Source organism: Cavia porcellus, unplaced genomic scaffold (genome assembly GCF_034190915.1).
Source record: "Cavia porcellus strain 051 isolate PalLab524CR breed Dunkin Hartley unplaced genomic scaffold, mCavPor4.1 scaffold_2, whole genome shotgun sequence".
Lineage (NCBI taxonomy): Eukaryota > Metazoa > Chordata > Mammalia > Rodentia > Caviidae > Cavia > Cavia porcellus.
In genome coordinates, this window is record NW_026947485.1 from 131853757 (window position 1) to 131876501 (window position 22745).

At 36.4% G+C, this 22745-nt stretch overlaps 1 protein-coding gene across 1 annotated transcript in view; it reads left to right on the forward strand.

The window, feature by feature from the left end:
• LOC100719006 (endoplasmic reticulum aminopeptidase 2) overlaps positions 1–22745 on the forward strand; it is a 54395-nt gene extending 31650 nt beyond the window's left edge. The window contains 16 exon segments of the mRNA XM_023561420.2: positions 3442–3448; positions 5317–5385; positions 6736–6844; positions 6847–6910; positions 8814–8846; positions 8848–8888; positions 10634–10808; positions 15725–15881; positions 16508–16561; positions 16563–16627; positions 16629–16661; positions 18938–18950; positions 19138–19246; positions 19249–19281; positions 21837–21919; positions 22602–22745. Coding sequence (XP_023417188.2) covers positions 3442–3448; positions 5317–5385; positions 6736–6844; positions 6847–6910; positions 8814–8846; positions 8848–8888; positions 10634–10808; positions 15725–15881; positions 16508–16561; positions 16563–16627; positions 16629–16661; positions 18938–18950; positions 19138–19246; positions 19249–19281; positions 21837–21919; positions 22602–22745 — 1189 coding nt within the window.

Below are 22745 nucleotides of genomic sequence, written 5' to 3' on the forward strand. Positions count from 1 at the left end.
ATTATCTTTCTATTAATTTTTATTTTTTATTTAGGAGAGAGAGGGAGAGATCAGCTGTGGTGTCATTTAAGGCCTGCTGAGGATAGTTAGTGTAGCTCAATATGTGCATATAACTTTTTTTCTGGACAAGATCTGGTGGATCACAATAAAAAGAATCTAAAAGGAATGTATTTGTTATTGGTTTTATCTATATAATGCCTTGGGGATTTGACACCGGTTAGGCAACAACAAATTATAATCAAAGCATATATAATCAAAATATGTATACAAAGATATATAATCAAAGCATGAGCAGCAGGGCTGACAGGTAAGTTTAGAAACTGTTTCTAAGTAATAGCAGTTGTAACCCATTGGCTCTTAAGTCCTTTTATTGATGGAGTCTGACATTTTGTCATAAATCTCCCTAGCTTTAGTTATAATTATCTCTAAGTTTTTGATAACTTATGAGAACCAGATTAATATAATTTTGACAAATGAAAAGCTCTCTTTTTGTTTTTACACATGAACAACAATATGTACTGTATAAAAATCAGTCTTAGCATCATTTTGATTAGTTAGCAACTTGCCATTTTGTTGCCAAAATATATATATTTGGCCTATATATAAATTTTGATGGATATTTATATCCATCTATCTAACTCAGTTGCCTGTATCAATCCCCACTCTGAAGAAGGAACCAAAACTGCCATGAGAAAGTAATGGGTGATGACTTATCTGGCCTCTTAAAGCAGAAGGGGGTTGTAGTTGTTGAATGGTATATATAGGCATTTACACATGACAAAATATCTCCCCAGGATTGGAGTCAGGCTTTTAGGCATAACCAGAAGGAATGAGTGAAGAGATATATTTTGGTGACTGTATTGAGGTACAATGCCTGGAAGGAAGAACAGAGTTGAGAAAGATAAAGACATACGTGCCAATGTCCAGCAGTAGGTTGGTTGGGTTTTTTTTTAACCTCTTGTCATGATTACTCAGGGCTTCTTCATGGAGATTACAGGCAGAGATGAAGGTCTGACCAGAGGGAGAAGATGAGTGCCCCGAGGTCCTTTAGACTTACTGGACCAGCTGATAAGATGGCTCTGATCTCTGAGGCCTTTGCCTCAGAGGGCAAGTTTGACCTATAGTGGTCACCTTTGCAGTTAAGGCATGGCTTGGGGGCCTCTTAAGGCGGTCCCTCTTAAAATGGCCTGGCTTGTGGCAGCGATAGCAGGTTAATGTAGCCTTTTAGGTCTTCTTGGGACCCCAAGAATCAGACTTAAGGTCTGTGGTTTTTTTAAGGCCACAATAAAGGCAGCCACTTTTTGGTGTCTTTGTTTTCTCTTTTTGGTTTTCTCCCAGTCCTGACTATAGAATACTAAGGAAGTAGTTTTTACTAAACAATCAAGAGAACTATCTGGAGGTAAGGCTATCATTTGCAGCCTTTTTGTAATGTCTGGAGTTAACTAATAATAAACATGTCTTTAAGCAAAATCTGTCCCTCTATTGATTCTGGATCCATGGAAGTATATTTCATCAATGCCTCTAAAAAAACAATCCAAGAAGTCAGAAGGGTTTTCATCTTTCTCCTGAAAAATAGCTGACAATTTAAAATAATTAGAAGGCTTTGTTTTCATCCTTTTTAGACCTTGGAGAATACATACTTGAAAATGTCTCCTGTTCCAATCTCCTGTATTGTTCTCAGGCCAGTTGTGGTCTTAGATGAGAACTGCTTGTGTACTAGAGGGAAGTGGTGGTTCCCCTGTCTATGTTCCGGCCTTTAAAATTAACAATATGATATTCATCCCCAAAGGCAATAACAGATTGTAATGCTACTTATCTCTCAGTAAATGTTTGATTTAAGAGTAACATTACATCTTTTCAGCCTAACTCATAAGTCTGAGTAAATCCTCTAAAGGTATCTATGTATGTATCAGGGGTATCTGAAAATCTTTCTAGTTCTAGCTTAATTTGTTTTAAGTCACTAACTAAAGAGCCGTATGAATAGGGGTAGTCTCCTAAGGACTATAATTATACCTGGAGCCTAACTAAGAATTATCTCTTAATGTAGAGAAGATTTCAACATAAAGCAATTCTGACCATTGTTTATCTTTCTTATGGTATGACTTTAGTTGTAAAAGCACATCATAATTAATCTTTCCTTCTGTATTCCATTTTGGCTCTAGGAGGTAGGGAGGCCACATCCACATGCAGAGAAATATTAAACAACTCTTTTTCAACATGGAAGGGTTGAACATCTTCCAGTGCTTAAGAATGTATTTCCAAGGAGTGAGGGGCTTTGGCAATAAGTTGTCCATGTCTGTAATGTAAAAAGCAAGGCATAAGGGTATGAAACCATTTTTGTTTTTGCTTTGGTACCAGGAATTGAACTCAGAAACTTTCACTGAGCTTTGTCTCTAGCCCTGTGGTGCAAGAAATGTCCTGAAGGTGCCCCCCCCCCCATTGATTTCACTCCAGGGGAGGTGGATGCCTTCTGGAGAGAGTAGAAGATAAATTCATCCAGCTTATCTACCTTCAGCCTTGTGCACAATCTTATCTTCCCCAGTAGCTCAGGAACTTTGTTTCCATAAACCTAGTTGTGGCAGGAATGCTTAAAGAATGAAGCATGACTTTATAATAAACTATTGCTTTTTGCTTATTATAAAAAGGTAAGTTAGAGCATTTCTCTGTTCTGTGAAGACAATTCCCTCAGAAATAGATAAAGACAACAAATAAACTTAAGGAACTCTGCCCTGGGCCCTCAGTCAAAGTCTCTACGACATTTGTTTCTTATATCTGATTACCTAGAGAATCTTTGCTAGCAGGGGGCATGGCTATGCTTTATTTGAAGTTCACAAATTAAATGTATTTATTATCTATCCATTACATTTTACTTGTTAGTAAAGGCACGTAAGTCTTTTAAGCACACAGAAAAGGCTTTTTACTCTTAACTAACATATGTAAGGCACAAATGTACATCATTCCCCTACTAGTTTCTTTGAAATGTAAACAGCTATTGCAGGCTGCCTCAGTTCAATTTCTGAAAGAGGTAATCCAACTTACTGAAAAGTTTAGAGAACATCTTTAGTTTACTAGTGGAGAGAAATAAGTAGACAGGCAAGTGGAGATTTTCTGTGGTTGGGGCACCAGTTCCTACTGAGGAAACCTTGGGTGTCTTGAACAGTTGTTCTCAGTTTGTACTGGCTCACACAACCACAGACACAGACTCCAAAAAGGAATCCAGCTGTCTGTCTGGTCAATATTCCATTAATTCTATTGGCCACTGGATTTATCAAATGGGGATTTACCAAACAGATGCTGGGGAAATCTGTCCTCTGCTTTTAAGAGTGACAGCTACTAAAGGATCAATTAGCTGGCAGAGTAACCACTAAGTTCTATAAAAGATAATTCAAAGCTTGAGCAAGGTAAGATCATTACCTAGTACTCTATAAATTTACAATAAAGTTCTAATGTCCACAATTTGAAAGGTTGGAAAGCCTCCTTACTCTAAATGTGTTTAGGTCCTGTAAGTATGCTCTTTTTGGAAATAGCTCCTTCTGGTTTCACCCAGAAGTTGGTTCTTTCCACTGCATCTCAGATTCAAACTCCAGAGAAGATTTCCCCAGAATACTAAGCTGGAACAGGGCTTTTATGTGTGTCCTCCTGGATGGGCAAAATTCTGATGTCTCATCTGACCCAGAGATAAAGTATGTAAAGTATCTACGATGATTTCCCTATCTTTGGCATTAACAAATATTCATTTTCTATGGGTTTAACTCAGAAGGAAAAGGTTGGGACAGCTTAGAGTTGTTTCTGATTTTTACCTGCCTCTATAAGGAGTGTACAAAGAGGGGGAAAGATTAGAAATAAAATCAAAGAAAGGAAACTGAAGCAGAACAGGCTTGACACTTCCTCTAGAGTGTGGAGGAGGATAAGAGCCAGTCCATCCTAGTGAAAACAAGACCTGAGGCCAGCTACTAACCTAGCACTACTTAAATGGTAGAAGAAGTCCTGGTTTTATTTTAGGCATGTATATTTTCTAAGTCTGAGCTAGATTTTATTTAAAAAGAACCATTTTACAGAAGTGTATATTAAAGTCTGGTGTTCTAATATTATCTCTAGTTTTTAAATACAGTCAAGCATGGAGTACCGGTAAATTTGGCAACTAATTTAAATGCTGCATGTACAAGAACAAAATAATTAAAATGTACCGTTAAAGAAATATAACCTTAACCATGCATGGTGGCTCATGCCTGTAATTCCAGCACTCAGGAGGCTGAGGTGGGAGGATCTTTGCGCGTTCGAGACCAACCTGGGCTACAAAGTGAGCTCAAGGCCAGCCTGAACTGCATAGTGAGACTCCTGTCTCAAAAAAAAAAAGAAATATTATAACCTTAAAACTTTCCCATGTTTTAACTTAGATGTATGATCATTTTAACAAAACTATATAAAAGGCAAGGCAATTATAAACAATGGGCAAAGAAAAAGCAAAATTTAAAGCATAAAATTTTGTTGCCAAAGTGAGTCCCAAATCCAGAGTCTATGAAACAGAAGCAAACTTACCTCCATCCAATGATCTCAGTGGAAGACCTTCAAATGATATAGAGCAATGAAACTGCCAACCTATTATATGTCTGGTATGAGTTTGGGTTCTCTAAAATCAAAGAATGAATTTTAAGAACAATGGAGTTTAAGAGCAATATGTAATTATTGAGAGAAAGAAAGCCTCTGTCTAAGAGAGAAACAGATGAGGTCCCAAGCAGGTTGCCAAAGACTCTGTCTTTGCTAGGGAGTAAGATCACAAGGTAAGATGGGTCCAAAGTGAGGAAAATCTGGGACCTCTCACAAGGTGGGCATAAGGTGGAACAGAACTATGGTTAACAAATAAGGTTAATTGCTCAGGTAAAATTGATTAAATCAGGGACAAATGGGGAAGTGAGTCACATAGCAAGCAGCATGTAGAGGGTTGGAATGATCACATCTAGCTTTCTCAGGGTGATAGAGACTGATTTAGAATATCAACTCTTAGGATGTAGGTGTCCTTGTTTGACCTTTTGTCTTGAGGCCTGGCCCACAGCAAGAGATGTCTGCCTCATCCACAGTTGTAAGGTATCTGCGCTTCTGCACTGGCTCCTTCCAGGACCTAGCCCTGTTGACTGCCTGGAATATTTCTATCTAACTCAGTTGCCAGTAACCCTATGTTCATTACATACATGCCTTCTTCATTTTCATGTTAATCATTGTGTCTAGATAGATTGTATTTTCAGATATCTGTGATATCAGATGCCTACATTCATATTTAATATGCACATTCATCCAACAATTAATTTTGTTTTATAGAGCTTTTTAGAAGTTGATTTTACACCTGGTGGATTTTGTTATTCTGATTTCAAAATGACAAGTAACACAGTAAGTATAAAGTGAGAGAGAAGAATCTGATGTGTTACCTGATCTGGAGTGAGTGTGACATGCCGAGTAGTCCTTTAAATAGCTGCAGAGGAAAGCAGATGCCACAATTTTCCTTGAAATATAGCTTAATGAAGGAGAAATGGTCAGGCTATTTAAGGTTTTGATGTTGTTATGACTATATTTTTGTTGTCATAATTCAGCTTTCCCACAACCCCACTGTTAGCTAAAAATATCTCAGTTCAAAAATTCTTTTGAGTGATTATGACTGCATTGGCATCCCTCAGGCTCTAAAAAGTGCCAACAAGTATGTTTTAGGTTTCAAAATAGAGTGTCTATCTGGTTTTCTTGAGGCCAATTTTTTTCTTTACCTCTGGAATATTACAAAAGCACTATAGGAAGGAGAAAAAGTCATCATGGGAGAAAAGAACATGCTAACTTTTTGTCTTAGTTACTTTTCTCATTGCTGAAACAAAATATCTAACATCCAAAGTTAAAGAAGGAAAGGTTTATTTAGCTCACAATTGATAGAAGTTTCAGTTAATAGTTGACTGGCTCCAAGGCAGAGTGCCATGGCAGAGTGGCCATCACAGAAAAATAGGACAACAAGCACAAGTCAGCAAAACAGCAAGAAACAAGTGACATGTGACAAGCCTCTTTCTGTCCCTTATGTTTTATCCAGGTTACCCACCCTTAGAGAAGGTAGTCTCATACCCTTAATCCTTGCATCCCACCCTTGATCCCAGCATCACACATCCTAGATGCAGCCACCTCTGAAAAGCCCCACCTACCACTACATGAAGGCTTTGGGGGACATCTAGATACAAGCCATAACACTTTTAAAAAATGATAATATCTTAAGTTATAGTTTCTAAAGAAAAAAATTAACATCATCTGGTTCCCAGTAGCCAACACTAGAAGCATGACACTGGTTGCTTTACTTTCCATTCAATATAGCCCTCTTGATATAAAATTCCTCTGTTGAAGCATGTAAAGTTCTCCTAAAGACAGATATTTCCTTCATAAGCCTGGATCTCAGCTTAGACTTTACCATTAATAGAACACGAAGTTTTTGGGTTTTGATCTTTTGAAAAGGAACAGAAAAGGTGCTCCATTTCAACCTCTTCTTCATTGGCTTTTCCATGTTAATCCTGGAAATTCCTCTCTGCATCCCCAAGTTTGTGGACAGCAGTTGTGGAGTAGTCTACCTGAATCCAGTTACCTGGACTGGCTACCATGAGGTAGATACCAACTTGAGTCCTCCATTGGCTGTCTTCTCAAGCATTGTTTCTGATATCCAGTGACTTGGAAATGTCCAGTTGCTTGAGTTACAAAAGTCATTTTTCATTTCAGCTCACCTTTCTGGAGGAAGAAGCAGAGTTCAAAGAGATGATGACCATGTGGACACGCCAAAATAGAATCCTTTTGGTAGTGGTTTAACAAGATGGGCATTTACTTAGACTAAGCAGGAGTGCTTCCTGAAGGGAATGTTCAAAGAGGACCCATAATAGAGGTCTCTGCAGGAGAAGTGGCTGCTTTTCATCTTTTGGTCTAGTTTATTTCAGCTCAATTTATTCATTATTTCATTAGCTTGTTTTCAGCTCCTCTGGCAGCTCCACAGGATGCTGTTTTTGTGCAGGAATAAGAGGCCTAATGGAGCCTTGACAACAGAGGAAAAGAGCTTCAAGTAGTCCAGATAGCTTTGTTCAGCAGCCCTATTCATAGAAATTCCATATTGCATCCAGAACCTCAGCTCTGATGCAGAGACTGGTTAGTTGCATGTCTGTTATACTGATGTTTGGGCCATAATAACCTGAGTCTCAAGTTTATACTTAGGGAGTATGACAGCTATGCTTCTTATTGTTAGAGAAAGATATCCCATTTGTGATAAACTAGAAGCTAAGACCTCATGTTGATTTTGCTTTTCATAAACATAATGTCTGAAAATGCGTAATACTGTTGGTAATCATGAAGCAAATCCAATTAACCACACCATCATTTTGTTCAACAGCCTCTCCTAAGAAAATCTGTTAAAAGCTTTACTGAAATGATCTAAGTATCTACAATTCTAGAAATTTTGGAATTTATCTCAGACTGAAAACTAAATTGAGGTCTTTAACACATAAAATACATTTGTTATTTTTCTTTTTTGTTTCATCATTTTTATATTTTAATCCAATGGTAATTCATATGTCTCTTCTCTGTGTGTTCTGCGTGTTATGAAATCTGAACCTCAGAGCTTAGACAACTTAAAAGTCAACACAGTCAAGAAAATTTAATGGTGAGATATCAGGAGTCACAATTTTATAACTTATCAACATGCCGTGGACTGTTCAAAACTGGACAACCCAGAATAACAAATATCTACTATAATAATATTTTTTATCTCCCTGGAACACTATTTAAGCAACACTAATGAAATGATTACCCTGTGCTTCATGGTTATCAAAATTCATGAAGTACTATTTTCTCTCCACCCTCTCTCTCTCTCTCTCTCTCTCCTGGATGTGCTTATATGAAAAAGTCTCTTCTAGAACCAAGACCCATCCACAAACTAATCCATGGCCTGAGAAATATCTTTGTGCCCATTTTGACCTTACATTATAAGGAGTTCAGGTTTGCTGGTTATTTACATTCTGTGAGTTAACATGTAGAATATTTTGACCCTCTTAATAGATGGAATCACCATGTGTTGTTCCTTTTATTATGCTATAGTTTTCTAAACACATATAAATACTTCCTGCGCTACCTTTTCTGTTTTACCTTTCTAGGTGTTATCAAGAGCCTAATTTTAAATGCAGGATTATTATAGTTAAAAAAGGAACTCTAGAAGCTGCTAGACAGAGAAAAGCCAATTTCTGTTATTTATGATGGTAAGGCTACTGAAAACTGAGGATTGTCATCCAACTCATTCTGTTTTTCTGCTCTCTGAACTTTAGCTCTCCTATGTTGACTGAACCTTTAGGTAGTAACCACTTATTTATAGATTTTTAGCAGCTGAGGATTCTGCTGAACAAGAGGCTACATGACATTCACTCTGGAGTGAATTTTTTAGTTCGTAAGAATTTCCCTACAGTTTTAGTTCAGTTACTTGAATCAATAGCATGGTGTCAGAATTTTTGGAAAATGTAAAAGGAAGACTGAATGTTTTGCCTGCTATAAAAAGTAGGACTTATTATGGTCTACGATAGGAATAGCAAATGAGACAGGTATTTGTGGCAGTTATACTATGTATATATTGCTGCTTCATCGTAATTACATGAAGGAGTGTTTGCACGTTCACAAATGTGCTCATCATAGCTTGTGTAATGTGTAAGACACTCCATGTGAGCAGCAGCTGCTCAGATGTCATTTATAGCCTGTGAAATCTAATAATGTGAAATCCAAAACATATTCATTTACTCTGTGATCTTTTTATCTTCCTAAAGTAGATGCCTGTGTCATATCCCATTGACTTACTCCACTCTCAGATGCAACCCACAGACACATTTTAAAATCAAAGACAGGTAATAAGTTAGTTTAAAAAGTGATTCACTGCTGAAATTAAATATGTTTTGAGTTATTTGGGGGAAAGATACTATAAGTAAATCTAATAATAAAACAAATATATTACTCGTTAAAATACCCCTTAGCTAAAATGCTTAAATTGTCCAGTGAGTGGAAGACAGAGTAAAACATTTAGAGATGTTTGTATTTATATCAAAAAATGGTGGAACTCTATCTTATATGCTTTAATACCCACTATTCCATTTTTATGGATCATGTACAAAGCAACAATGTTTAATGTGGAAAAAGTGTACACTTTGAAACTGATTTGTTCTGGATTCAGATCCTCACTTTGTCACCTATTAGATGGGTGACCTTCAGAATCTTTAACTCTTCCTAAGTTTCAATTTTCTCATCTTAGTTTGAGTAAGAACTAAGCCTCATATAATTGTTGAAAGGTTATGATAATGCAGTTTTACAACCTAATATATGTCAAATTAATATATATATTGCAGTTTGAATTTCATCTCTCACTATTAGAATTAGAGAGGTTTTTTTCATGAAAATATCATGGCCAATCCAAGTTCTTATTTCACCATAATAAGAACTGGATAAATGGAGCACTTATTTATGATTATACACATATTTCGATGACCAGAGACTAAACCAATACATTAAACCACTCACTAAGACTTTAAATGTCTCTTAGACTTACATAGACTATCTTTGAGAAGAAATGTTGTAGTATTATTTCAATAAATTAATTCATTAATTTAATAATGATGAGTTCCACCCATATGAAGCTCTCAGTCCCAGCATGGTGCCTACCCAACATGACACTGGACCCTGGAAAGACAGCATATTCCTCCAACACTTTCTTCTGTGTTCTTCTTTGAAGCCCCAAATGAATTTCCTATTTTGTGTGCCAGTGCCAGCATCTTTCCAATCAGCTGTCAATATGTCTGCCCACCCCTTTAAACTCCATCCCTTGTCAAACCTAATAAAAACCCAACAACTTCTTTGTCCAACTCAGACAGACCTTGCACTCTTCTGGAACACTCTCTTGCCCACAATAAAGTCCTTTTCCCTTTACTGCCTTTTTTTCTACCATGCCAAAGAAACCTAACAAACCCACTTATTTATTATTTTTCTTCTTGATGAGACAAAAAACCCAATAACCAAAGTTAAAGGAGGAGAGGTTTATTTTTGGCTTACAGTTTGAGTTCCAGTCTACGGTTGGCTGGCTCTAAGGGAGGGTGGCAAGGCAAAGGATCACTGTAGAAAAGAAATAGTACATGGCAGGCCAGGTAGAAAGTGACAAGCAGCCAGCCTTTCTTCTGTTCCCCTTACATTCCATCTAAGCTATGAGCCTGTTGCTACATAAACGTAGGATGAGGCTTCCCATTATCCAGATCCAGAGCAATGCTAAAGCATTTGGTTGGCTAGTCTGATTACTGCACCATTAATCCATATTCTTGCAGCCTTAATCCACAGTCATACACCCTAGATGCAGCTACCTCTGAAAAGTTCCACCTCTAAAGAATGTATGAAGCTTTAGGGGGACAAAGATATAAGCCATAATAACCATCTTCCCCAAAATATTCAGTGAGAATATTCAGTGAGCTACGAAAATGAATATCAGTGTGTCTCTTTCAAAACTTTGTCTTCCCACGGACTTATCAATAGTATTGGAACTAATAGTTTTAGAGATGTTACTGATATGTTGGTTAATAATAGAATGTCTATGCCCATTTCCTTATCTTAGATACTCTGAATTTACTTCAAAAGACCAACTGTGTGAAATTCAATGTGGGCTTAATTGGCTAGTACTTTGTTCATTATGAGAGTCATGAATGGGACCAACTGATTATGCAGTTGAATCGTAACCACACACTTCTCAGACTGGAGGACAGAATAGTTGTGAATCATGATGTCTTTTAGCTGGTTAGGGAATGCACAATTTCATCTGATTTCACAGAAAATAACTGTTCCATAACTAACTATGCAAGATTTAGGCATCCTATATTCAATGTTGAGCATTCATATGATGTGGAGCTCAGTAGAGACTACCACTGACCACAAGGCCAAAACCACCCTTATACTAGCCACCACTAATATAAGTTATTTTGAGCAGCATGGTTTTTAAAAATTTAATTGAATATTTTTAAATATGGGTAATTTTATATAAAATTCATGACCTCTGGAATCTCTTTTAAAAATGAGATTTGACAACTCTGGGCCTTAATTTCCCACAAGACGACCACAGAAAAGTATGGAATGTACTTATTCTCACCTTGGCCAGGCCTGTGGTCTCCTATGCATCAAAGTCTCAATTGGCACAGTGGTCTGTTTCTCTTAGGGTGAACTTTGCAGTCATTAGAAATTTTGACCTCAAATTTAAAATTTGTTTATACTAGTAGCTATTGCACTAAATATTGAATAACCTTGTAAATAAAAGTGTAAATACAATATTAACTTTCATGATTGTAAATGAATTATATTCTAGGGCACCATCCTTTCATTACTTACAGCATAAAAATAAGAATGAGACTGATAGAATAGAGTAAGAATTGATGTTTTTGAAAAGTTAGAATGTGTCCATTTCTTTTTAATTTATCATTAATAATAATATGTAGACTAAATCAGGTTATAAGATTGCCAATGGGAGAAAAAACTGAAGAACAGGAGAGTGCCATATATTATAAACTGTTCCTATTCTGAAATTCAGTGTAATGTACTCATTTTATTCGGTATGATATATTATTTCCTTTCTGATGCTGATGTGGGTCAAATTGACCAAACATAAATACAGGGAATCTCTCTGGTGAAGCTTCTCAGTACAAGAAAATTCCCCCAGCTAGAAAGCAGGACTTAAGTAAGGCTTAATCCTCATGCCCACAGGTCTCAGGGTGTTGTGATGGTAATGCATACTGGAGGACAATGTTATGGTTTGTGTCTAAATGTCCCCCTAAAACTTCATGCAGACATGAGGGCAAACTTCTAGAGTTTATGATTGATTCATGCATGGTTCAGTGCTGGAGATATGGAGTGCTACATCCACTCTCTCTGGGGCAGGCAGTCTACATACAGTATAAGGGATAGAAACAGTCTTCTCTTATGGTCTTCCACTTTTGGTCTTGCTTTTTATGTCTTCTGCCACCATGAATGGTTACACTACTGCCATGTCACCCTGCCTTGGAGCCAGCTAATTATGATCTGAAACCTCTACAAACTGTGAGATAAATAAAGCCTTTCTTCCTTTATTTTGGGTGTCAGGTATTTTGTCTCAGCAATAAGAGAAGAGTAACCAAGTGGAATCATTGCTGTGACTATACCTGATCAGTAGATCAAGGGCCTTTGGGAATGGCTTGTGGAAAGAGTTTGGAAATGTTCTCAGATGTCACCTAAAAAATCAGAGTTGGAACACTTTAGGTTACTCTATGTGGGAGATTCTGATCAGAGCTCACAAGACCAGAGGGTAATAGATATCCTGCCAGTAAAGACCAGGCTTGGGAGGTTTCTGCTGAGAAAGACAGCATTGGTTGTTGGAGACCAGATGATGTGTTTTATGGCTTGGCAAACAGTTTGCTTGTGTCCAGAGATTTTCCCTGAGACTGAAATTAAGGGTGATGGACTAATTAATCTGGAAAAAGAAATTTCAAGGCAGTCTAATATTGAGACAGTGGCATGACTACTGTTGAGGATTTTTAGCTAGACTTATGCTGTGACTCAAGAGTAAAGAACCCAACGGAATTATTTAAGACATTGTGAATTTGGCCAGAAAGGAAGCTCCAGTAAAATTGTGGACTGCACAGATAGAACTGAGGAGATCTTGACTGCTGAGAAGAAGGAGAATATAAAAGATGGTCTAAGGGCATCACAAGAAGCAGCAAAACTCCACTCCTTGCAGTCTCAAAACTACAAAAGTGAAAGACTTTGACTTGAGGGGAAACCTACAGAGAGGACCATGTTCCAGAATGGCCGTGGCCAGTTTTTGTTTAATGGTGGTGGTGACCTACAGAATTTATTCTTCAGAATTAAATTCACAGTAACAGTGATATAGGCACTTGACCCCTATAGCTGAAAGAGAAGAAAACCGAGCTGCTGCCCCAGCTGGCAGCAGACCTTGGCATCATTCACATGGTGCTGGTTTTGGATGCAAGCAGAATACAAGAGTTCTGAGGTTAAAAAGGCTCCCACCCAGATTTCAGAGGAAGGTCTTAGAGCTCAGACAGTGTACCTCTGAGAGGGCAAGCTGTGAGGGTGAAGCCGAAAGTACAATGAAAAACAGAAATTTGGAAAAGCCAAGAATGTGGATGATCTAAGGAAAGCTGCAAGGATTGAGCAGAGTGGGCCTAAAAGAGAAGCAATGGGAGCTACAACCACCAGAAACTTCATAGGGGCAGTCGCACAAGCCTTTTGGAGCTCACAATTTGCCATAGATTTCTTTGAATGTTCCACAAGGAACTACAGCACTTAATATTTGCCCTGCTGGATTTTGGACTTGTTTTGGTCCCAATCTTTTGTATCCCCCTCTTCGTACCTTTTCAAGTAGTAATGTTTATGTTGTGCCGTTGAATGTTGGAAGTGTTTAACTTTTCATTTATACAGGGGCCCACGACTAACAGTTTGCCTTAGATCTCAGAGGAGACTTATGATTTGGGTTTTCAGCAGTGCTGAAACTGTTAGGACTTGGTAGCTCTTAGAGATGGACTACAATGTCTTTTGTGTAGAGATGTGCATGATTCTTTGGTGAGGCCAGAGACAATATGTTATGGTTTGTGTCTACATGTTCCCCCAAAGCCTCATGTTGTCATGGGGGGCAGGCTTTTAGAGTTTTTGACTGATTCATGATGCAGTGTTGGGATTATGAGTACAAGTGCTACATCCACCCTAGGGTAACATATAAGGGATAGGAATAGTCTCTCACACTCCTCCCTTTTTGGCTCTTGTTGCTTTTGCTGTCTTCCAGCTTTCATGAACTCATGAACCAGCCCCTCTGCCGTACCATTTTGCCTTGGAGCCAGCTGATTTTGGACTGAAAACTCCACAACCTGTGAGCTAAATAAATAAACATTCCTTTCCTTAGTTTTGGGATCTGGGTATTTTGTTTCAGCAATGAAAGAAAAGTAACTAAGACAAAGCAACAAAAACAATGAAGACAGACAAACAAAAGATTAGCTACCTAGATTTTATGTTTAGCAATTATGTAAAAAGCAAATGAGTCTCTTGTAAGTATTAATATTAAAATTGTTTTAATGTAGGCAAATATAAAAGTGAAGATTTCTAAAAATGACAGTGGGTTTTGTCAAAGTCAAACTAGGCTGAAAAGAAAAGCAATCACTATATAAAGTAGTTATTAACATCTCAAACATTAAACTGTAACCCTATAATTGTTTCTTATTTAGAGTGCTGAGCTGCTTCCTATCTTATGATACATGCACATATAGGAAGGAATGGTAACATTATTTAAAATAATGAAGAGGACAATAGAATCATAGAGCATATGGGCCAGTTTTCTGTCTTCAGATGAAAATCTGTAAATCCGTTTTTAATTAGTGTGCCATCATGACTGGGAAGAAAAGGCACAACAGATCTTGGTTCTTTTCCTTTTACTTCTTTCTAGCTTCAGTTCTTTCTTTCTAGATAGGAATTCAAAATTTTAAAAACCAAAGGAAACAGGGCCTTATGTTAATGAAAAACCCAACAGCGATATTCTTCATTTTGGACTCTGTTTCCCTATCACATGGCTGTGTATTCAATTTGGGAACTGAATGCTTCCAACAGGGACTTATACACATTATGTGGACCAAATCCTCCCAGAGATACAAGTGTAAATTACTTTACAAGAGGCAAGATATGACAGTTTATTTCCTTTACAGAAGGTATTGTTACATTTTGGTACTCAAAATGATGTTGTGTTGTTTGTTCTCATTTTTAAAAATGGAAAGAAAATATGTAACTTTAGAACTTAAGAAACATGGGAATACTTGCTTTGTCTTAGAATGATCACTTTTTTGTGATAGGACTGAGTGTTAACTGAAAGGTCTGCTTTGCTCATTGCAAATTATAGGCATGAGTTTTATAATAAAGAGTTGATTCATAAGATACTCATGAATGGAGGTGGGAGACTTGTGTCTCAAATTGTCTCCCAGAGGACAGGGTTTGGATATTGATGGAATAAGAAACCAGGCAGGGTTCAGTATGGGGAATGGTGATTGGAAGCCATCAACCATCTGCGCACATACAGCAAACTTCATGAGTCTTCATGGGACAGGGTCAGAAAATGGCAGCATTAACATGATCTAAGGGTGGAGCTTTCAGTCTCCTGACCACAGAATGAGAGCTTATGCAGATTTTCTCTTAGTTTCATAAGAAGAAATATCAAAACAAAGAAAGACATAGTGCCTGTCTTCAACATTCTAAAGTTTGCTTAGAACAAACAAGTCAAACTCACAAATCAGGCAGTTATGGAATGACATAAAATATAAAAATCTGGATAGTATTTGGTACTGTATGTTAATATTTGCTAATAATTATTTAATTCATTTACACTTTGCTTGACACTAGTTGTTTTTCTAAGTAATTTTATATTAATTCATGTAACTCTTACAAAAAGCTTCTAAGGAAGATGCTGTTGTTGATATCACTGAATGGTGATGATATTTGCAGCCCAAAGAAGCTAATAATTTGTCTGAGATCACAAAACTAGTCAGTGGTAAAGCTGGGATTTAAACAAAATGATCTGGTTAAGATGACTGCTTATGTTATTGCTCTATTTTGTATTTGCTTTAATATCAGGAATGTTATCAACTTAAGATATGTACAAGCTCCCCACACCTGTTTTATACCTCAGTGCAGAAAGGTTGGCCACAGACAAAGCCTTCCATCTGGCTCACGAACTCCAATATGAAACAAGAATCCATGTGCTTTTAAAAGGTCTGGGATACTTAGAATTATTTTATCACATGATAGACAGAAGGAATATTTCAGGTGTCTCTGAAAACCTCAAGGTTTGTATCCCTTTTAGAAAATGTAGTCAGGCATGGTGGTGCACGTCTGTAATCCCAGCACTGAGGAGGCTGAGGAAGGAGGATCTTGAGGTCAAGGTCAGCCAGAGCTACATAAGGGAATTCAAGGCCAACCAGCACTACATATCGAGATCTTATCTCAAAACAAACAACGAACAAACAGAAAATGCATTAAGTAAATACACAACATCTGGAGGGTCAGTAGGCTTCCGGTGAACTCCTTGGAGTTAAATATGAAGAAGCTGCGGACATGACTCACAGTGACTCACCAACACCTAGACTTTAATGACTGATGATGTCTTTCTTTGCCATAGCCAATCCTGCCAGGAAGGTACCAGGATCATACACAGAATTCTTTCCATCAGTAGTGATTTTATCTTGTATCAATCCACACTACCCTGTCAGGTAGGAGCTTACATGTTTTTAATGCAGACACTCTGTGAGGTGTAGTGGGTGGGAGCCAGATAAAGACAAGTAAGATGAAAAGAGAAGTAGTTTCATGTTTCTGGACAGAGTAATTCGCCAATTTGAACTGAGCCTTTTAAATGGGTATGAGCTGTGTTCAAAACTAAGATCAGTCTCTCTCTAAACCATTCTGTTTCCTGCAGTATCTTAAGCCAGTGACTGACACACAAAGCTGTAAGGATGAGGCCTCGGTCTGGGGACAGGACACTTCACTGCCTGTGTGACCTGAGCCATGCTCCTCGCACTCAGAAAGCTGCTGAACTCCTCTCGGTGGATGGAGCCCAGTAGAAAATTAAAGTAAATCTAGACTTCTGTCTTACTCTTTGTTCTTTTTGCTTTGATGTAAAAGTCTTTGATCAAGCAAGATATTAGATCTAAACCTCTTAGTAAAGACAGAAAGAAAAAAGAAACATGATGGGAATTATACATTCTGCTTCGCGTTCCCACCTAGAAAGTACACAGCAGATTTTATGGAAGCAAGGTTTAGGTGCCTGTAGGGGAGGTGATAAACATCAGTGTGGTAACAGGGGTGGCCAGGAAGCAGAAGTTCAGGGAGCCCGGGAGATGCTTTTCAAACATGAAAAGATGTCACAGGAAAAAATGTGAAATATATACACAATTAAAACACCAGACCTCATTTGATGGGACTCATAAAAGAAGGGGTGCTTTTTAAGAAATGTGCCTGTTTCCATACCAGCCAGGACTAAATGCTGTGCCTTTTTGTTTCTAATGGGAAACTCATCATTTTGATCACCTGAAGGATGGTTATCATGGCAAAACTGATTCTGATGTTGATTATAATCAGCAAGATGCCCAATGAGCAAACAGATTATGCAACACTTCATCTTTAGCTATTGCAACTCATGGTTATTATAAGATTCCATAAACATTTCGATGTAAGTTTTGATTTTCATTCAACACAAGATTTATATTATTTTTAAAAATCTAACTCTAGAGTTAGATGTTTTAAGAAATTAACTGTGTGTGCAAATTAAGGAAAATTTGTTTTTTTTTAAATAGAAAAAAATGAATTCACCATTTTGTTGGCATGGAATGCAATGGTGTCAGTTTTCCTTGTCCCAAAATGTTATGGTATGGTGTTATGGTTATCTTATAACAGAACTCCACCCCCAATTAGGATACTTCAGTTTCTTTGTTGCCCAGGCAACAATTCCTGTTCCAGTTCTGGTTGCTTCTGTCTCTTAGTAACATTGTATAAACCAGTCCTCAGTTGACAAGCCATTCTACCTCTGTACTTCCCACTCACTTATATCATATAAATCCTGGACCACCAGAGATTGGGATCTGATATGCTGGGAATGATCCTGATCAATGCTTGTTGATGTAAATAAATCTGCCTCCAAATTCTGGGCGTCATTTTGGTGTTGCTGGTTTGTTATTTTCCACTTTTTTGACTTTTTAAAGGTAAAAATGTAAATATTACACAATGGAATATTATTTTTCTGTCTTTATGCTGTTTATCAGAGGGGTGATCTTAATTAGTAGCGAATCATCTACAGTAGACATGAATGTTCAAAATGTTGAATATACTGCATAATTAAATATGGAGTTCTCCCCCAAAACTCTGAGGCTACTAATATGAATCCTAATGAAGAATTTCCATATAAATATTTTTCAGTCATTTGTGGATCCAAAATATAATTACTGGTATATCTCCTGCATGGTAAATAGGCAGTGCTGTGGGAATTAAAGTAGTGAATAAAATAATCATATGACCAACCATCAGGGAATTTACCATGTGTCTAATACCAATTATCAAAATTTACCCAGCAAAATATATGAAAATCCAGACAATATGCATTATAATTTAATTAATCATTGTTTTATTATTCAAATGATTTGTTCTATTATACTATATGTACTTCTTCTGACTCAAAATTACACATGATATAATAGAAACAGAAGCATTAGAATCATTGGTTTAGATCTTATCTCCAAAATGACTAGATATTTTACATTATACTGATTTCCTAAATGTTCTGAGACTTATTTCCACTTTTTAAAAATTCAGGATAATAGCTTGATCACTGATAATTTGACAGTTGAATAAGAGAATAGTATGCTCCCTTCTTCTATGAGGTCACTTCATGATAAATATGAATTTTCTGTCCCATTTCTATTGTTCTGTTTTGTGGCTTTTCTAAGCCACCAGTGTAGCATCAATTACTGCTGATCTATCTAGATTTGGAATTAAAAATCAGGTGCCTATTTAGAATAAAAACCTGTTAAGGTTTTATGAGATTATAAAAACCCAAATCATGATGTCTTATTTTGGATAACAGAAAATATTTCATCTTATGAATTTTGAAGAATTAGAAAATGACTGGATTTTAATCAATTGTGCTAAATTACAACTCTTTAAGCTTAAATAGTGAGGTTACCAGAAACAAACCTCAGAAAATATTTTAAATATGACATTAAGGTACGAAGTAATCATCATTTTTGAAAATCATATAGCATATTTTAGAAATCTTTTTTTATTTATTGACTCTACCAACTTTCTATTTTCATTTCAGTGTAGGTTAAAATTTTATGCATATTCTTCTTGCTAGCATTTTGTCATCAGTAGGAGATGAAAACAAATGATTTGCAAGTAAAATGACACAAAATATTTTATAAAAGCTCGGTAAAGAAAAAGATTTAACATTGAGGCACTGAAAATAATTCAGAGATGACTCTATTATGGTAAATTAAAATTGTAACAACAAAATGAATTATTCTTCCATAAACTTTTCTTCATTTCTGTGCTTAGTATTACCATAAACCAGCAGATGTTTTAAAGATTGCATATTCTGTGGGCACTCAGACAACAGCAAGATAGAATTGTCTTTTAAAACACTATGAACTGTCAGTATTGAGTGCTTAAACAACAAGACTTTGTATGCATTGTCAGTGCGCAAGGATCAGAAAAATTGTTGAAGTAATTTTATTAAGTTAATTAAATTGTTAAAAGTAAATTGACACAAATTCAGTGAAAAGACTATAGTGTCAGCCCACCAATTTAGAGGTATAAGTTTACTTAATCAGAATTTATATGGTTCTAACTTTAGTTTTCAAAGAACGTATGCTAACAAAATGTGAATAGTGAAAGTTAATCCCTACTTATTAACCATATGATTGCTACAAACAAATGGTATGTTTAGGTTTGGAACCTTAAAGAAAAATTGTTGTAAAAATATGTGCTTGAATAAGATGCTAACCAAAGTCTTTGAAATAATAACTAAGTGAAAATACTGCCTTGAAAAACATTTAACTAGAACCTTAAAAAATGTTAGCCAGTAGAGAATTCATTATTGTTTTAGGTAAACTGTATTTTATCATGCTTCTTCTTCTCCTATTCTTTTAACATATTGGTAGTATGTTAATTTGCATACATTATTTACTGTGTACCATGATAAAAAAAAGTGGTTATTATAAACAAGTGGTTTTTATTTCCTTAGCTTAACTGACTGAGGAATGGAAGGAAAGGTTACCAAGACATAAGTCTTGGCAGCTTTCCTTCATGCAGTTGTCAGAAACTCAGAGTCAGCAGTTAGCCTGGAATTTTATAAGCAAAATTGGGCAATCTACTAAAAAGTTAGTATTCCAATGTGCTTATCTGTGCAATGTCTGTTATCTAAAACTAAGTGTAATCTAGTGTTCCTCAAAGGGCAAAAATGATATTATTTTTATTCAAATTGTTCAAAGAAGTCCTTTTTGCTTTAAAATGTATTTGCCTAAATTCCTCTGACCAGGTATAAAGAAGATGAATGAAAATAAGAATATGAAGAACAAATTTCTGTCATTCAGATCAGGCAAAAATTTCTGTAAGTACCAGTTGAGTTAAATAGAATTATCATCCTCACCCCCCATCCCCACCCTGGCTCTCTCCCTAGCCCGAAAAAATCCACTGAAGCCTTACAAAGCACAACAAACATATTTGGTCTTTTTTGTTAATGTGGTTTTGTTTTAGGGAAAAAAAAACTTCAGGAATTTTAATGAAACCTAATCCTTATCTCCAGTTTCCCTGGGAAAAGGCAGAGTGAAGCAATTGAAAGAAACTGTATGTTTTGGAAGTTTCTCACCAAAACTAGATTTTTCCTGAGTCTTTTTCAGTGTTTCAACTTATGGAAAACTAAAACCTATTCCAGTACAAAATACATACTCCAGAATCTAAAACATCACTTGGAAAGAACCAATGATGACTGGACTTCTATCTAGAAGGTACATGATGACATTGCTTTCTCTTTTACACACACACAAAACTCCTACTAAGGCACTCAGCCATCTCACCAAACCCACTTGTGATATCTATAGAAAATACCATGAATCAGAGAGCTGTGTGCTTTGCTTTATCTTAATTTGTGTTAGCATCCTTGATGTCATTCTCCTCTCATTTCTTAGAGATAGAAGAGTAAGAATCCTCACAGACTGCTTTGTGAAAGCCAAAAGCACATTCCCACAACTCTCCCAGTTCCTGAAAGCACTGACATCCACAAGACCAAATAGTTAGGAGCTACTCTGTTTGCCAGGAATGCTAGCACATATTTGTAATCCCAGAACTCTGGGAGGCTAAGGCCAGAAGTTTATAAATTGACCCCAGCCTAGGAAATGTAGGGGTTTAGCTAGACTCTGTCTCAAAATAAAACATAAAAAAGGACTGGGGGTGTAGCCCAGTATGACAGTCCTGGGTTTAACACCCAGCATCAGAACAACAACAACCCTCCACTTTAAAAAAAAAATTATGTGTTCCTTTAAAGATCCTACTACGCTGTTTGTATGACTGTCAGTCTGCCTCTGAAATGATGAGACTTTTTCTGCAATGCTATGCATTTCTCTTATAACTGGAAATTATGTTCCTGCCCAGCCACGACTCTAGCCTTAGAACCACGATCTCTACTTGGCTTCCTCAGCATGCGTCACTCTGACCTGTGGTACAAACCACTGAGATGGAAGATGCAGTGTGTGGTTGTGAAAGAGTTCAACAAGTGACTTTGCCCCAAGAAGCACAGTGTTTAAATACACGGCACCTGCCCGATATAGGATGAGGAAATGTGAATGACAACACATTAGCAAGCAAAAAGCAAATAATACTGCATATGTTATTTCTGATTTCATGTTTTAAATGTTATATTATTTTAAACTTAAAAACAAAAAAATATAAGAATTAAAGATATTATTTATAGCATTTATCCATAATTTACGATCTTTTCATCAAACCAAAATACATGCATATAATTCATACATACAAATATGTATATTGGGAACTGGAGGTATAACTATCCCCAGCACAAGAAAGACAGATAGATAAATACATAGATGGGTAGAATATACATGCGTGATATTTATGGGCATTCTTACTCAAAAATACTTTAGTGCTGGGAATACATAATCAAAAATGTAACAAGATATACTAAACATAAGGCCAGTATTTCTATTACTTAATTTCTTGAGGTTTCTTTTTAATTTCAGATTTGAGTTGGGCTTCATTTGCCATGAAGATCATCATGTCTGATTCAACATCTCACTTTTCTTCCAATGATGAGTTGCAAGTGGTTTGTTCATTTCTATTCTTAACTATTTTAGAATAAAATGTTCATAACATAGGAAAACAAATTTAGATGCTTTCTGGTTTGAAGTTTTCATTTTATTACGAAAAAAAGTTACTTGTTCAGTGCCACATAGCATGTAAATTAAAGTGACAGGATTAAAGCCCAAGTCTTCAAAACTCTGCCCTTAGCATTTCAAATGAACACATACTCAACAGATGAAAAAGTTCATTCTGAAGTCTGAAAATGTAGCCGACTAATTTTAATAAAATTACTACCATTGGTAATTCTTTTTAAAAAACCATTCTTGTATTATATGTCTTTTTTTCCCACATTTTAACGATTTATGTATTCTTTTCATTGTAAATCTTAAATTTAGTCCTTTTTTAAGCAAATCTGAAATCCCAGAGCTAAAATCCCAGCTCAGCATTTATTCTGTGATATCTGTAATTGGTTAACTTCTTCACCCACAATGTGCTCATTTGTAAGGTAAGAATTTATAATTTCTGTCTCTACTGTTTGAAGATACAGTGAAATAATAATTATGCAAAGGGAAGGAATAGTTTTTAGAGATTGGCAGAGGAATGCTTGCACTTGTGTGTGTATAATTTACCAGCTGTGTTGAAACATTTTGGTAGAAATAGTGTTTTATGACTTATATCAGTAATTTTTTCTTGCATTTTTTTAGGTGAAAGCATCCTTTGACTCTCTTAGTGCTCAAGGATTATATCTGGTTATTTTTCAAATTGTTCTGAAGGCTACAGTCAAAAATAGTTAATGGCAAGAGAAGAATCTTCCCATTTTGAGGACTTGGATACAAATTAGTGTTTAA